The sequence below is a fragment of the Protopterus annectens genome, chromosome 7.part1 (assembly GCF_019279795.1).
Source record: "Protopterus annectens isolate FY-2018-M chromosome 7.part1, PAN1.0, whole genome shotgun sequence".
Taxonomy (NCBI): Eukaryota; Metazoa; Chordata; order Ceratodontiformes; family Protopteridae; genus Protopterus; species Protopterus annectens.
Window position 1 is genome coordinate 381,277,061 of NC_056740.1, and position 15,802 is coordinate 381,292,862.

The window sequence follows — 15,802 nt, forward strand, 5'->3', positions numbered from 1 at the left end:
TCCAAAAATTTTCACAGCAGAGATACTAATATCATTCTTAAGATAGAATAATTCCAAGAATCTCGGCATCACAGCCCAGGTGAAACTATCTCCCACCCACCAAAACCCACCTCACAAAATACTAATCTCCCCCACCCACCTTTTCCTTCTCTCTTATAACCAGCATTATTATAAAAAACTGCTTATCAAACTGAAACCATGATGTAACGCTCCCTACAATCTACCCCCCAGAATACCTTCAGATGTTTGCTAAAGCCATTACCTATTCAGTCAGCATATTCATCAACAGATCTATCCAGGAGGCCTACGTACCTACTATCTGGAAAATTTTTTTCATTCTACCCCTCCACAAATGTGGCAACAACACAGATATGTCAAACTTTAGACCCATTGCTATTCTCTCCTCCCTTTCTAAAATCTTGGAGAAATGCATCCATAAACAACTCGTCTACTTTAAACCATCTTCTTTCCCCCAGCCAGCATGATTTCAGGCCGGGCCACAGCACAACTACCACACTTGTATCATTCTTGGATACAGTCAATCGAGTTTGAGATACTAGCAAAATCGTATTTTCTCTATTTCTTGTCCTCTCTAAACCCTTCAATACTATTTCCCACCCTCTGCTACTCACCAAATTCTCAAACCTAGATATCTCCCCTTTGACGTTAGATTGGTTTACCAGCTACCTAATAACAGACAACAATCTACTAAATGGCAAAACTACTACTCTCCTTTCATCCACAGGTGTCACCCAAGGCTCTATATTAGGCCCCAACTCTTTAATATTTTCATCAACAACTTCCACTCCAATCTTATTAATGGTACAGTACTTCAATATGCAGATGACTCTGCCATAATCTGCTCTAACTCTATTACTGAACTTCTGCATACAACCCAGAATGCATTCAATTCCACCAAAACAGGGATGAGAGATAACCACCTTTCTCTAAAGCCCAAAAAACCAAATTGCTGTTATTCATCAAAAAAAGTACCTCTATAAATAAGACTGAATTCATCATATACTCCCAAAACAAGACCACCATAGAAGTAGTTCCTCATACAAAACTACTGGGAGTCATCTTAGATTAAAACCTTATTTTTGACCCCCATGTCCAAACCTCTATCAAAAGACACACCAAAAACTAGGATCCCTCTATAGACAAACATTTTCTTAACTGCTCTTCCAAACAAACTCTTGTCTATACCTTCATCCTCCCCTCACTCCTATATGGTGCCCCACTCCTCACCAATATCCAGTTATCCCTAAAAAATAAGCTAGAGTCTTGTTACAATAAAGTCACCAAATTCACAACCAATGCCAAATATTCATCTCATCACTGCTCTTCCATACAATCAGGCTTGAACTCCCACATCACTAACATACGTACAACTAACCATAGCACATGAAATTGTATACAATCCTTCAGATTGCCCATCCCCATCTCCAATCCTAACTCACTACCACCCAAATAAACCACTCAGATCTGAAAACCAACCAATTTCTCCTGCAAGTTGACAAACCAAAACTCCCAGAAGGTCAAATGCTCTACTCCTTCTCTACTGCCAAACTATGGAATGCACTCCGACTAGCTATTAGGACTATCAGTAACATCTCCTGCTTCAAAACAGCTCTGAAACAGCATCTGCCCACCCTATGGCACTGTAGATGCTCTGACTTCCATCTTCCCAAGACTCAACTCCTCTTCCCTACATCAAATCACCTTTTTCCTCTACTTCATTCCTCCAAAACTTGACTCTATTACTACCCTTGACTCTATTACTACCCTCTTCACTCCTAGTACTAATCTCATCTTACTTCTAACACATATACCTGTACAGAGTTATAATTCTACCTATATTAAGCACTACCACACTCACAACGGACTCTACTCTGGAGTGTACTGGAATATGTCCCTTGGATTTACTTCTAAGCCTTGTGTTTTTAAATTATTTCTCAGTTTCACCTACATTTTAATATTGTACTTTATTGTACTTATAATGCCGGTTATGACTATGCTTCTTGTAAATACTAACTGTTCCGGTATTATGCACTTGTTATAATAACTGCCTTTGTGGAGCTTTTCTCCCCGGGCCACCACTGAAAATGGGTTCTTCTTGACCCAGTGGACTTTCCTGGAAAACAAATGCCAATAAATAAATAAAAATAAACAGACAAGAAAACAATGTAAAATAAAAGTAGACAAGAAAACAATGTAAAATAAGATGAGCCATTTCTGTGTAAACCTTTCAGCTCCTCTCAGCTAATAAGACTGGTTATTCTTGGCTACCTTTATGTCTCCTGCTGTACAAAGCTTTCAACTCAGAGGGGTCTCTCTTGGTGATTGTTTTTATTATACTTTTGCTCATTTCCTTTAAGGCTCCCATTAATGTCATTACCCTGTTTTTCCTGCTTATTGAACATTTACCAGTTTACTCTTGCTTCAGATTAGTGCTTGAAGATCCATCATTTTGTGCTACCATTCCCCATTTCACCTTATTTTGCCCTCCACTTATCCTATATTCTCAGTCGATCCTCCTTTCTAAGAACTGGAGATTAACCCAGCTCACATGCATCTTTTCCTCCTCTGTCTCCTCACTATACTTCTTTTTCCTCATCCTGTTAGATGTAGGAACACCATCCTTTGATCCCTCCTAGATCTCTTTCTCAGCAAGAAATGGGACAAACCTTCCAAGTAGTTCATCTATTTTCTCCAGTCCTCAACTACCTGTCATCCAATTCTTGTTACTTATAGATACCTTAAAATACAGATAATCCCCAATTTCTCTGCATCAAATATCCAATGATTCTTTTCTTCATCCCTATCTTGCCTGCAATTCCTCCACCCACTTTCACCAGTCTTATTATGCTATAAAACCAACTAGAAATGATTACACACTGAACTCATTCATTTCAAGTTTTTATTTTTTTTACATAATTCTAATATTGCTCCAGTCTAATTAACTGCCATTTACTGTCCTCTTTCTCTCACTGTCCCATCACACAGTGAACCCTCTTTCAAAATATCTATGTATATCACTCTTTCCTTTAGTTTTTCCTTCCACCTTATCCATTTGGTTACCCCAATACTCATTTGTTCCTTTCCTGCTTCAGTCTGTTATTCTTTCTTACTTGCACTGCCAGCAGTCTCTGTTAAACCCCTTCCTGTAATTTCCTTCCTTCATCTTTGCCCAGTCATTCCCTCTGTAGTCTCTCAAGTTGATCTTGAAATGCTTATCCTATCTGGTCTTTCCTTGATTGGATTTTACATCAAGGGGATACAAGAAAGATTTTAATATAGCAAGAACAAAGTCCTTTTTTTGTTATGTCCATCACCAATGCCCACAACCTAATTGTCTTAGCTTCCCTTCATATAAGCATTACTCCGTAATGATTGCTGATACATTTGGTACTCTCCAAACTCCCTACATTATCTCAGTATCCATCTGCCCCCAATTACTCCTACACTACTCTTTTTCATATAAACCTATTCCAAATGCACCTTACTATTGTACTTCCTGGTCCACATCCAAGTACAAAATCAATTTTTGTCCCCATCACCACTTTAAACAAGATTTGTGCATGCCGTCTGTGGCTTGCTTTTTTGACTCCATCCTTTCAGCATCAATCTTTTCTAATGTTATGTTTGTCTTCCTCCACAGGAAGTGAGAAAAAGAATAGTATGACATATTGACCTCCAGCTTTTTAAGGGTTTTTCTCAGGGGTCTTTAGTCTGTGGTACCCTGTGGTTTCTTAGAAGTCCTAGCATAATGGACACCTTCTACAACTGGATAAAGGGTTAAAGCAGACCACACACTTAAGGTGCTAGGTTGTTTATGTGCTGCAGCAGCACTTTTTTCTGACATCTGTGGCTCCTAAACAGATGCCCCCAAAACTAAATTAGTCCTCAACACAACTTTATATTGAACCTATAATGTTAATCTAAAATTGATCAACATATTGTAAATTCAATAAATCTATTTACAATGCAAAGTTCAGGCAGACTAAGCTCATGACCACCCACAGCTACTACTGACAAAAGCCAGAAAAATGCATGGACTTTCAGTGTTCAGAGATTTTACCCTGGTGGGAGAAAAAATGTGTGAAATTGCTAAAGGTGGGAGAAAAAAATGTGTGAAATTGCTCCACGTGGACCACAGTAAGTCAACAGAAAACATCACAGAGTGGGGTTAGCAACCAGTGGTAAATTGGATGAAAAGAGCATGGTTGCAAGATGCAAATTTGATATACTTATAGTCATAGCATTCAGAATCAGCTACACCATTACAAAATGACAACAGTGAGTAAGCTTAGCTACTACACTGCAACACATTACCTGTGCCCAATGTAATGTAAATATGTACAAACCCTTGTATATTTATTACAAATCCCAATAGATTTTAGTAAATTGTACCAAATATCTAACAATTTTTACTCTAGTGAAGCATTTTTCACTTTAGATCACCCTTGGAAAACAAAGTTGCAGTATGTACATACGAATTCTACAGATGATTGCATGGAGGGAACTTTTTTGCCCCCATTCTCCCAGTTGACCATTGAGCCCCTCACCTTCTCTCACCCAGTCCATTCCTTCCCTTAAGGAGACAGCCTTCCTGCCCTATCATTCCTCATTAGTGTAAGAGTTAAGGAGTGGAAGAATTGTGGTCATCTGGCTCAGGAAATCATTTTCTTTTTCTGTAACTTTAATTCCCTAACCATTCCCTCTGCACATATCTGCTATATCACAAGTAGTGGAGTGTAAGACATAATAAAGGTAATGCATTCCATGTGTGTGAGTGGCACTCTATAGTCACTCTTCAGAAAAAAAAAAAAATTACCTCCCATTATCTCCAGTCTCCAATGGGGGTTCTACACAGAGTCGGCACTCTGGTCATGCACTCTAAGGGAGTCTTCACTGCAGGGCAATTGGTGCAAACTCTACCACATCATTCCTTGTTTTTTTTCTCAGCCAGTTCTTCCAGAAAATTGCTAGTCAAACGGTTGTCTGGGACACAGTGAGAGCTTTATCCCTCTAAGCCAATAGAGCTAGATGCATGCAAGGAATATTTAACTCGCAGTACACAGCAATACAAAATTAAACTTGTAAAATTCAATCAGATGGCTCAGTTCTACTGCCATGGGGAGGCTGAGGAATGCAGTACCACAGGAAAAGCAGATGCCAATGAACAAGCAGGTTAAATAAAAATTACTCTGACCTGACAAATAACACCCCAACAACTCTGTTTCACGCCGATACCAGCAGTTACATACAGTTCACACTACATTTTCATCTGCAGGTTGGGAGAACTAGTATTTCAGGTGACTTAGGCCAATAAATACTGACAATGCAATTTTTTTCCAAGCTGTAGAACATGTTGGCATTCTTCCAGAGAGGATAATGTTTTCAAACAAAAAGTTTTTTTCAAAATTATATATCACCAAAGTTAGTCAGATTCAGCAGTCTTTATCAGCATATTCCTTCAGTATAACATCCATGTTGTGCTTTATCTTCTTATGGTTGGATTATACCTGCCTGCATAGAGAAAGCAATCATAACAGCATTTGTGCAGGAAAACTATCCTGTAAGGTGCGAATGCACCTGTATTCTATTGAGGAAAATTTACTTTGGTCATTTCTCATTGTTTTCTATAACTTGTGGATAAATGTCTCAAGACAACTGGTCAGGGGCCAGAAAGGCCAATACTGGCATCCCAAACAGTTGACATTTGCTAACTTTTGAATGGCTGTCCACTATCGGTTTTTAAAGCTTGGATTTTATTTGGTATTCATGTTAATAACTCTGTCTTTTGCTGTACTGATAGACTGACGGGTGCTGAGGTTTTACCTCACACATTGGTTTGACATACCACTCAGCACTCTCGCTACTTGAAAACCAGACTGGCTTGATGTCACATAGCTGTGAAGCACTGTCTTTGCATCTGTCAGTATCCATTAGGCAAACCTTTTCTTTTACAACTGCCTTTATCTTAACGATTTACTGGAGAGTGCCATGTGCAGACCGGAAGGATGTCCTTCAAGGATGCATCTGCAGTCATAACATGTGGGTTATCCTGCCTCAGGCAGCCCTCGGTCGGCCCGATTCCAAAGTCTGGGTCTGGCCTCGGCTGATGTCGCACTTCACCCGACGTCATAGCTCCTGGGGTATAAAGGCATCAGCCGACGCCATTTTCCTCTGTCTTTCTTGCCGCGCGGTGCCCGAAGCAGAAGCTGTTCGCAAGTGCCGGTCGGTCAGATCCAGAGATTTCAGCTACTGAAGACTTCTAAAAAAGCTAAGTACCCCGTTGGGGACTCTTTCTTGCCTCAGCCGATGTCAGAAAAAGTAAATAATTGTTTAACTTGTGGGAAACAAATACCTCATAAGGATTTCCACTCTTACTGCCTTCCTTGCTTAGGCACAGACCACGACGTATCAGCTTGTTTAGCCTGTGCCTCCTTCAACCGACAGACACTTAGACGTCGGTTGGAGTTTGCAGAAGAGTTTTTTGGTCCCGCTTTTGCATATAAAATGCCGTCGGAGACTCAGACTACTCATTTAGCTAAAAAAACGCAAGGAAAAGGACCGACACTCGCGGCCCGCGGTTTCGGCTGAAACCACGGTTAGGCCTACCGCGAGTGTCTCGGTTTCGGCTGAAACAGAGTCCTCGGTTCTTCCTCCGGCTGCAAGCATGCCTCCGACTACCGAGGCCTCAGAGGCCCCGGCGGAGTCGGCTACAGAAATTCCTACCGAAGAAGCAGGCACACTAGAATTGTCAGACACCATTCCGTTGGACATTTCTACTCCTGCACGTGGGGCAGCTAGACCCCCTGCTTCTATGTCTATTAAGGCCTTCTCCAGGGCTAAAGCAGCTAAACTTTCCAAGGCCTTACCTACAAAAGCTCCACCTCACAGACCTTCCTCAAGTTCTCAAATTCGCAGCCTCGCTGAGGACCTTATTTCTTTGATCAGGGGATCCCAACCTCACCCAGACAGGGCCTCACAACCTCCTGAAAAAAGGCCTAGGACTGAACCCCCTGAACCTCTTTCCTCTGACTATTCTTCGGATGGATCAGATGTATCAGACCATCAGGAAGGCCCATACTCACCTTATGAGGATTCGGATGCAGAAGACTCCATTCCTTCTGCCTCCCCCCAGAAGAATTTTCATTTGGGAAAACTCTACATTCAATGAGGGAACATTTCCAATGGCAGGGTCAGGATTTTTCTGATTCTAGGAAAAGGCTAAGGACTTTTTTACACTTACCACAGCATAGGCCTCTAGCCATACCACCTGTACTATCAGTTGTTGATGATGCATACAATGATGCCTGTTCAGCCCCTGATTCTCTTCCCCCGGCCCCTGCCAAACCTGACAGATATTACAGGGTCCCGGATTCTCATTTCCACTTATACAAGGCCCACACTGCAGACCCAGAAACCATTTCTCAGGGCCCCAAGGGTGTTGCAGCTGCCTCTGCCAAAAAAACCCTTCCCTCTGAAAGAGAATCAAGAGCATTAGAAAGATGGGGTAAAAAGTTTATACATCTGCTACTCTTTCTGCCAGGGCTTTAAACTGTCAATTTCACATGATACAGTACCAGGAATTTTTGTTAGATCAACTAAATAAAAAGCTTTCCTCTCCTGAACCTTTAGACCGTAAGTCCCTTCAGGAGTTGGTACACAATTCTCAGCAGGTCAGTAATCATTTTTTAAAATGTGGCTATGATGCACTGGAGGCTTCATTTAGATCAGCTATGACTGGAGCAGTGATTCGAAGGCATGCCTGGCTAAGAGCAATCCTTGCCAGACCATGTTAAATCTAAACTCCTAGATGCCCCTATGGAGAAACGAAGTTTATTTGGCTCCCCTGCACAGGAGGTATTAAAGAAAGTGGAAGAAAAGGCAAAATCTGTGCAAACAGTCAAGGATTTTCTGCAGGTCCAACCTCCGAGGTTCAGCAGAAAATGGCCTTCAAAGAATTGGTCCTTTCCAGATACCACCAGAACACAGAGAGGCAGAAATAGACGCCCAAGAGGCAGAGGTCAATCAAGGGGTGCCTACAGAGGCAGTCAGTGGCAACCTGACAACCACAGGAGTGCCTCCACAGCTGCGACTGCAACCACTTCCACAGGACAGACACAATGACTTGGCTCTGATTCCGCCTACCAAGGAACAATTAGAAGCACCCTTGGGCGGAAAGTTAGTTTTATTTTCAAAAAACTGGCATTGCATTACAGGAGACAAATGGACTTTGCAAACAATAGACAAAGGCTACAGGTTTCACTTCCACACTTTACCAAAAAAGAGAGGAATGCCAAACCTTCCACCAAGCCAGAAGTCAGAGGCTCTAAAACAGGTCATCAACTTACTAATGATGACAGCAATAGAAAAGGTACCATCTATGGAACAAGGCCAAGGATTTTACTCCAGACTCTTCCTTGTACCAAGAAAAGAAACTCAATGGAGGCCTATTCTCGACTTGTCCGCACTGAACACATATCTCATTGTACCAAAATTCAAGATGCTGATCCTACAGCAACTTCTTCCCATGTTGGGCAAGGAGTCTTGGCTGGTGACTCTAGATCTCAAGGAGGCATACCTGCACGTCCCTATATGACCAGATTGCAGAAGACACCTCAGATTTCTTGCAGGATCAGAGCATTATCAATTCTCAGCATTGCCCTTTGGCTTATCTACTGCGCCCAGAGTATTCACGAAATGCCTGGCATCAGTAATTGCACATTGCAGACTTCAGGGAATTCAAATCTACCCATACCTGGACGACTGCCTAATACAAGCGGAAAACAAGACAAAAATAATAAAGGATTTGGCCTATGTCATACAACTGCTACAAGCTTTGGGATACACAGTCAACATACAGAAGTCAAGACTAGTACCATCTCAAAGGATAACATTTTTGGGTGCAGAACTGGACACAATAACTCAGATGGCTTTTCTCACAGAAGAAAAACAAAAACAACTTCCAGTCTACTTCACGGCATTGACAAGACAAACTCAGCTTACTGCAAGGAAAGTCATGCAGGCCCTGGGTTACATGGCATCCTGCATAATCTTGATACCACATGCCAGACTGCATATGAGGAAATTACAATGGTACCTAAGAAATGTATGGTCTCAACACAGACTAGAAATCATGATACCAATCATTCCATGCCTGAAAAAGGAATTCCTGTGGTGGGCTCATTCCTGCAAGACCAACAGAGGGTTGCCTTTCCACAAACCACAACCAAGACAGACCATCACCACGGACGCCTCAAGACCTAGGCTGGGGCGCACACATGGAAGACAAGTGTATCCAAGGCCTATGGTCCCAAGACCAGCTGAATCTACACATAAATCTAAAGGAGATGCTGGCAGTGAAGCATGCAATAGAGGCATTCAAATCATTCCTTCAGCAAGGACACCTGCTGATAAGGACGGACAATACCACAGTCATGTGGTACATCAACAAACAGGGAGGCACGCACTCCTACCCTTTATGCCGGATGGCAATGGAGCTGTGGAACCTAGGCCTGAATCTCACTGCAGGCCAGATTCGTACCAGGAAAAGAGAATTCACTAGCAGACAAATTAAGCAGAACTACCACGGATGCTCACAAATGGATGCTGCATCCAGATGTCTTCAAAACCATAACAAAGAAATGGGGAATGCCAGAAATAGACCTGTTCGCCTCCCCACTCAACCACCAACTGAAGAAATTCTGCTCAAGAGAATACCACACACAAGCTTGGAGGGTGGACTCCCTTTCTTTCAGCTGGAAGGCCCTGACAGTTTATGCCTTCCCACCTCTCCCATTGATGTACAAAGTTCTACTGAAGATCAGGGAGGAACAGCCAAAGGTAATACTGATAGCTCCAGACTGGCCAAGGCAACATTGGCATCCGCTACCGAGAAGCATGTCTCGGATGAACCCATGGCCTCTACCTCTATGGCCTTTACTTCCAACACAGAACTACAAGACCCTGCATCCAAACTTGAAAACGCTGCAGCTAACTGCCTGGAAAATTGCATAACACAAAACCAGCCTGCTTTATCTCAGAGAGTCAAGGACATTATCCTGGAGGCTCGCAGACCCTCCACAAAGAAAGCATACTCAGCCAAATGGAAGAGATTCCTCATTTGGAGTGCATCAAAGGGAACAGATGTCACGCTTGCAAACCTAGCACACATCCTAGAATACTTAGCAGAACTGTTCCACAATGGCCTGTCCTACTCTTCCATTAAGATTCATGCTTCAGCAATTTCAGCAAGAGTACAACATGGATCCTCCTATCTTCTCTCAACCTCTCCTCAGACAATTTCTAAGAGGGATCAAAAATGTAAAACCTCCAAGGAAACCACCTCTGCCTGCATGGGATCTCAATTTTGTGCTGGAAAAATTAACACTTCCCCCTTTTGAACCAGCTGCATCAGCAGACTTACAGTTCTTATCTTGGAAAACTGCCTTCCTTCTAGCAATCACTTCAGCAAGAAGGGTATCAGAGTTACAGGCATTAATGGCAGTACAGCCTTTCCTTATCTTTCACCAGGATAGAGTGTCTCTGAGAACCAATCCTACTTTCATGCTAAAGGTGGTATCCAGGGTCTCCTTGAACCAAGCTATTCATTTACCTACGTTCTTCCCTAACCCACAGAACAGGGGGGAAAAGCTACTACACACCTTAGATGTACATAGACAACTGCGCTACTACCTGGACAGAACTAAGACCAGCAGAAAAACTGACCAGCTTCTGGTAGCATATGCAACAGGAGTGCAAGGAAAAGCAATTTCCAAACAGACAATTTCAAAATGGATAGGAAATTGCATTTGATTCTGTTACTCTTTTCATGGAAAGACAACTCCTGAAAATATCAGGCCTCACTCCACAAGGGCTACAGCCACCACTACAGCTTTTCTACGAGGAGTGGCTACCAAAGACATTTTAGAAGCTGCTACTTGGAGCTCTGTGCATACATTTGCCAAGCATTACAATCTTCCTTTATACTCCAGATCCCGAGCAGGCTTTGCAACTGCAGTTTTACAAGGGATCTTAACTACACCATCTTTATCTTAGTGCCTCCTCCCCCAGTTTGGCTATGTTATTCTACCCACATGTTATGACTGCAGATGCATCCTTGAAGGACATAGTACAGTTTTGTACCTACCATAAATGTAGATGTCCGATAGGTATGCATCTGCAGTCAGGATTACCCACCCTCCTTCCCCTCTGTGGTATTCCTAGGGTACTTACCCCTCTTTCAGCTAGCTGGGGGAATCTATTATGGTGTATTTGTTTGTATGTATATATGTATATATATATATATATATTTTGTTTGCTACTGTTTGGAATTTACAGCAATTATCCAAATTTAGCCTTCTTACAGGGCACCTGGCATCTGGGGCAAGAAACACTGAGGAAAATGCCGTTGGCTGATGCCTTTATACCCCAGGAGCTATGACGTTGGGTGAAGTGCGACATCAGCCGAGGCCAGACCCAGACTTTGGAATCAGGCCGACCGAGGGCTGCCTGAGGCAGGACAACCCACATGTTATGACTGCAGATGCATACCTATCGGACATCTACATTTATGGTAGGTACAAAACTGTACTTTCTTCTTGCTTGTTTATTTTCTTTAACAGAATGTTTTCTTTTGACTCAAGTACCATAATAAGGTTGAACTTGAGGTTATGTGGCTCCTTTCAGAACAAATTTACCACAAATTGAAATTGGCAATCAACTTATGTATGGGAATACCTGGCATCACACTGGTTTTGGTTTTATACTATGTATTTGACAACTTACTTGCAGTAGGGCTGGATAATTATTTGGCCAATAAATCAGGTTTCAGTCACTCTGGCTCTTAATCCATAAGGACTGGCATCAACAAGGTGGGTTTCTTATTAGTTTTCATAAAGACCTATAATAATTCCCAATCTAAACCCAGATTAACTTAGAAAAGTTACATAGAAAGACAGGAAAACACAATTGCCATGCCTAGATACATTGATGCATCCCAACAACTGCAAAATGTCTGTATGATGGAGCATTCTTATCTGTCTCACCTTAGTTTTTCCAAGTCCATTTTCTCACATAATTGTACTTGGTCTTTACTTAATTTGTTCTTATTTAGGTATAAACCAGTTGCATTGTTCTTTGAAAAATACTTTCTTCTCTTATGGGCTTTTCCCTTTATGGGTACTTTACCACATTGCTCCAATAGTGACATTATGGCTTTTGTGTCATTTGTATACAAGTTTTATATAGTTATATGCCATTTTACTCGGAATCATTTGAATGTTCCTATACCACTGAATATTTTATGTATACTCTTCTTGCAAACTTTGCCACTGATTTTGTTACAAGCTTGCATTTTTACTTCTGGACAAGTTATCACCTAGGATTAGAAATGCTGGTACTCCACAGAGCCAATGTTGACCGCCATATCTGTGGTCACAAAGTAACAGGAAATCCTGACTTGAGTGCAAGCACACATTAGTATGGCACTGTCACCAATAAGAATGCTTTTGTCATAGAAGCAACATTACATGTCCCAAAACATACCCTTTCCAAGGGAGGAAGATCCAGGATGACCTAAACACCAGTTTGGTCCTTTAACATGTAAAACAGTGTCTGCTTTAACTTAGTCCAGCCATGAGATGAATGCACTAACATGCATGTAATGTACATGGGACATGCATAACAAAACATTTGTAACCACATATAAAATACAGTAGCACAAGCTGCAATGTGAATGTCAACCATGTGAACTCAAACACCAACACATGCCACACATGAGGAATAGTGACTAGAATAAGTTAGTGAAGAATAGTGACTAGTGCTCTACAGATCACATTTCTGATGGTCAAGAGGTTATTTCCACATATCATAATTTAAGACAATGTTAGTGCAATCAGTTTGACAATGGTAACTGGCTAATCATTCACAATCAGATTGCTATGAAAAGGCTCTTAAACATTATTATTGTATGCATAAATGTTAATAATCATAAAGAAAACCAACAAAGTTATTTTAAAAATGGTTTATTTTTATTGCATCAAAGTACATCTGTCCTTGAGATCCGGGCATTGTCCGTGTAACACTATATTAATTAATGGAAAGCATGCTGGAATTTATAACAGAAAATTAACAGAAAGACAGAGACTCAAAATATTTATGATGAATAAGCAGATTTTCATTAATTTCCTGTATTTTAATAACAAAGTGTCTTATGCTCAATGTTTGATGGCTGGGTAAAAAAACTGAACTGCTGTTCAAACTGACATACTAATATGCTTTCAACCTGAACCCAAAAAGACTGCGTGACTCAAATTTCTAAGTACAGGGATCCTTTTTACATACAGAACTGAAAACAGACAGCTTTTGTCTTACCCATGATACACTTATGATAAACTAAATACTGTGCGAGAAGAAATGTGCAGTACATTCATAAAATGGTCTACCTCACCATGTCCAGTCCTCATACATTCCCATGCAAATAGTCTCAGTGAGCACAGAGACCATAGCAGCATGCTTTATCAGGGCATGGCTTTGTAAATCAGGTGGGAATAGAGAGAATCTGCCAAAGGAGATGGGCAAGGTTCCACACAGGTACACATTTTACTGGCCCAACTCTCTGTCACAATAAATGGCAGAGTCTTTATCAACAGATGACAACGTACTGCGATAGCAGATTATGCACTACATTCTCCCACGTCTACAGAATCATATTGGGCACCTTGTACTTTGGTGCATTTCAATGAACATGGAAGGATTTGTATACAAACATTGGTCCTGATCTATAGCACCTAGTGAGAAATAATGATTGGCTTTGAAAATTCTGGCCCAAGATAATGGATACTGAAACAAAATTAATATTCTATATCATAGATACAAAACAACCCTCAGGTAAGAAAATGACTTGCACTAAAACAAAAATTATTGTTTTGTTACCCCAGCCAGCCGGGACTGAATTCAAAAGAATTAAACTGTGCTGAAAACAGTACATTTTAATTATATTAAAATATAACATTCCAAAGTGGTTAACAGCATTTAAGTTACACATGGTACTCAGCATACGTGAACATGTACAAGGGCATAACCACTCAAAACATTTTTCTTGCAAGTTTATCATTCGGACCACAATCAACATGATCAGAAAAAGATTAGAGGACTTGGTTATAAAATGCAGATAAAAAATGTTGGTTAGTACTAAATATTGAAAGGGAAAACAGAACTTACAAATGGTTTCCTGCTTTATAACAGCAAATACAGAAATGCTTTGGTGAAATTTATCTGTAGTTAAGTAGCTATACCCAGTTGTTCATTTGACCTTTTTTAGTGCAAAACACATGTGGAGTCTTCAGAACATATCACGGACTGCAATCAGACCCCAAATATGTCACTTTAGGGAAACCATCTCTTCATCTCCAGACTTATGTATATTATTCATTATGGTCTTTAAAAAAAAAACTTTTTATTTCGAAAAAGTTGCATATTCCAGGGACTCTGTAAGCATATCTGCTGACATTCCCAAAGAAAACATTACCTACTGCAGTCATGTTTTCTTGCTTACACACCCCCTATAGATACAGACCTAGTACATCAGAGCTTCTGTCTGGAGAGAGGCAGAAAACAGAAAACTTTTCACAAGAAGCTACAGGAAAAAAAAATTTTGGTAAAACATGAAAGGCCAAGGCCGTAGTAGAACTGCCAAGAAAGGCCCTTGATAGCAGCTTTTATTTTGCATATTCCAGTCCAAATGTGGGCCAAGTACAAAGGGAAAAAATGGCAGAAAGACTATAAAGCCTGTAATAGGAGAGAAAGAGGATCCCCTAAAATCAGCAATACAAATAATGTTTGCATTGAGTTGCATGTATAAAATGGGACAACAGAACAACAAAAATTTAGCTTCACCTTTTCAAATATCGAATGATGAATGCAGTCTTGTTTCTTTTTTTTCCTGAAACTGTCCAGCAGAACACATATGGAAAATGTTTTATGTGGTCTAGTACTATGTATTACATACCTGGGGCAAAAAAAAAATAAAAACAGTCACTCTAGGAGTCTTGATATAATGGCAATCTGCATCTCTCTACTGCATAACCAACGAATGCTAATCCTGCTAGTTCAAATCCAGCTGGTGACAGATATTGTACTGCATACTGCACAACTCTTTTTGAGATTCTTCACTTTATCTCACAGCCAGCAGAAATGCTAATCCTGCTAGTCCAAATCCAGCTGCAGCCATTATTGCATTCCGAACTGTAGGATCATAAGGTTCTGCGTATGCTTCAAAGAAATTTCGGAATCCAGCCTTGAAATTAAGCAGAAATACATTCATTTTCAGACTTGTTGCTATAAATTAAACATTAAAACAGATTAAATTTAAATTAAGTATAATACCATAAGCAATACATGCATACAAACACTGGAAAAAAAATTGCCTCCAATTAGTTTTGAAAACAGGTTAGAGTTTTTTGAAGGCAATGAAAAGTAAAGAGTACTAAGCAGTGGATACTGAACATGGTCTTCTCCAAAATTAACATTTTGAAGTCAGTGACAAAACCCAACTGAGCAAAAGTATCCTTTTTGACCAGAAAATGCCACTGATTAGATGCATAAAAAATGGCTTCCAATGGACAGCGTTGGTCACAGTCTTAAGTCACTGTGTTACTGCTCTCTCCAGAGCTGCTCTGTGTTGCTTCCTGCAAGACATCTTTGAGCATGGCATCCTCTACTCCAGGACTGACAAAATGTGAGGATCTTGTGAACTGATTTTATACTCTGGTGTGACCATGTTGAG

At 40.7% G+C, this 15,802-nt stretch overlaps 1 protein-coding gene across 1 annotated transcript in view; it reads right to left on the minus strand.

Annotated features, from left to right (window-relative positions):
- Window positions 1–13,024: 13,024 nt before the first annotated feature.
- Window positions 13,025–15,802, minus strand: part of BCL2L10 (BCL2 like 10) — a 38,234-nt gene continuing 35,456 nt past the window's right edge. The window contains exon 2 of the mRNA XM_044078825.1: window positions 13,025–15,313. Coding sequence (XP_043934760.1) covers window positions 15,191–15,313 — 123 coding nt within the window. The 3' untranslated portion in view covers window positions 13,025–15,190. The remainder of the gene's footprint in view (window positions 15,314–15,802) is intronic.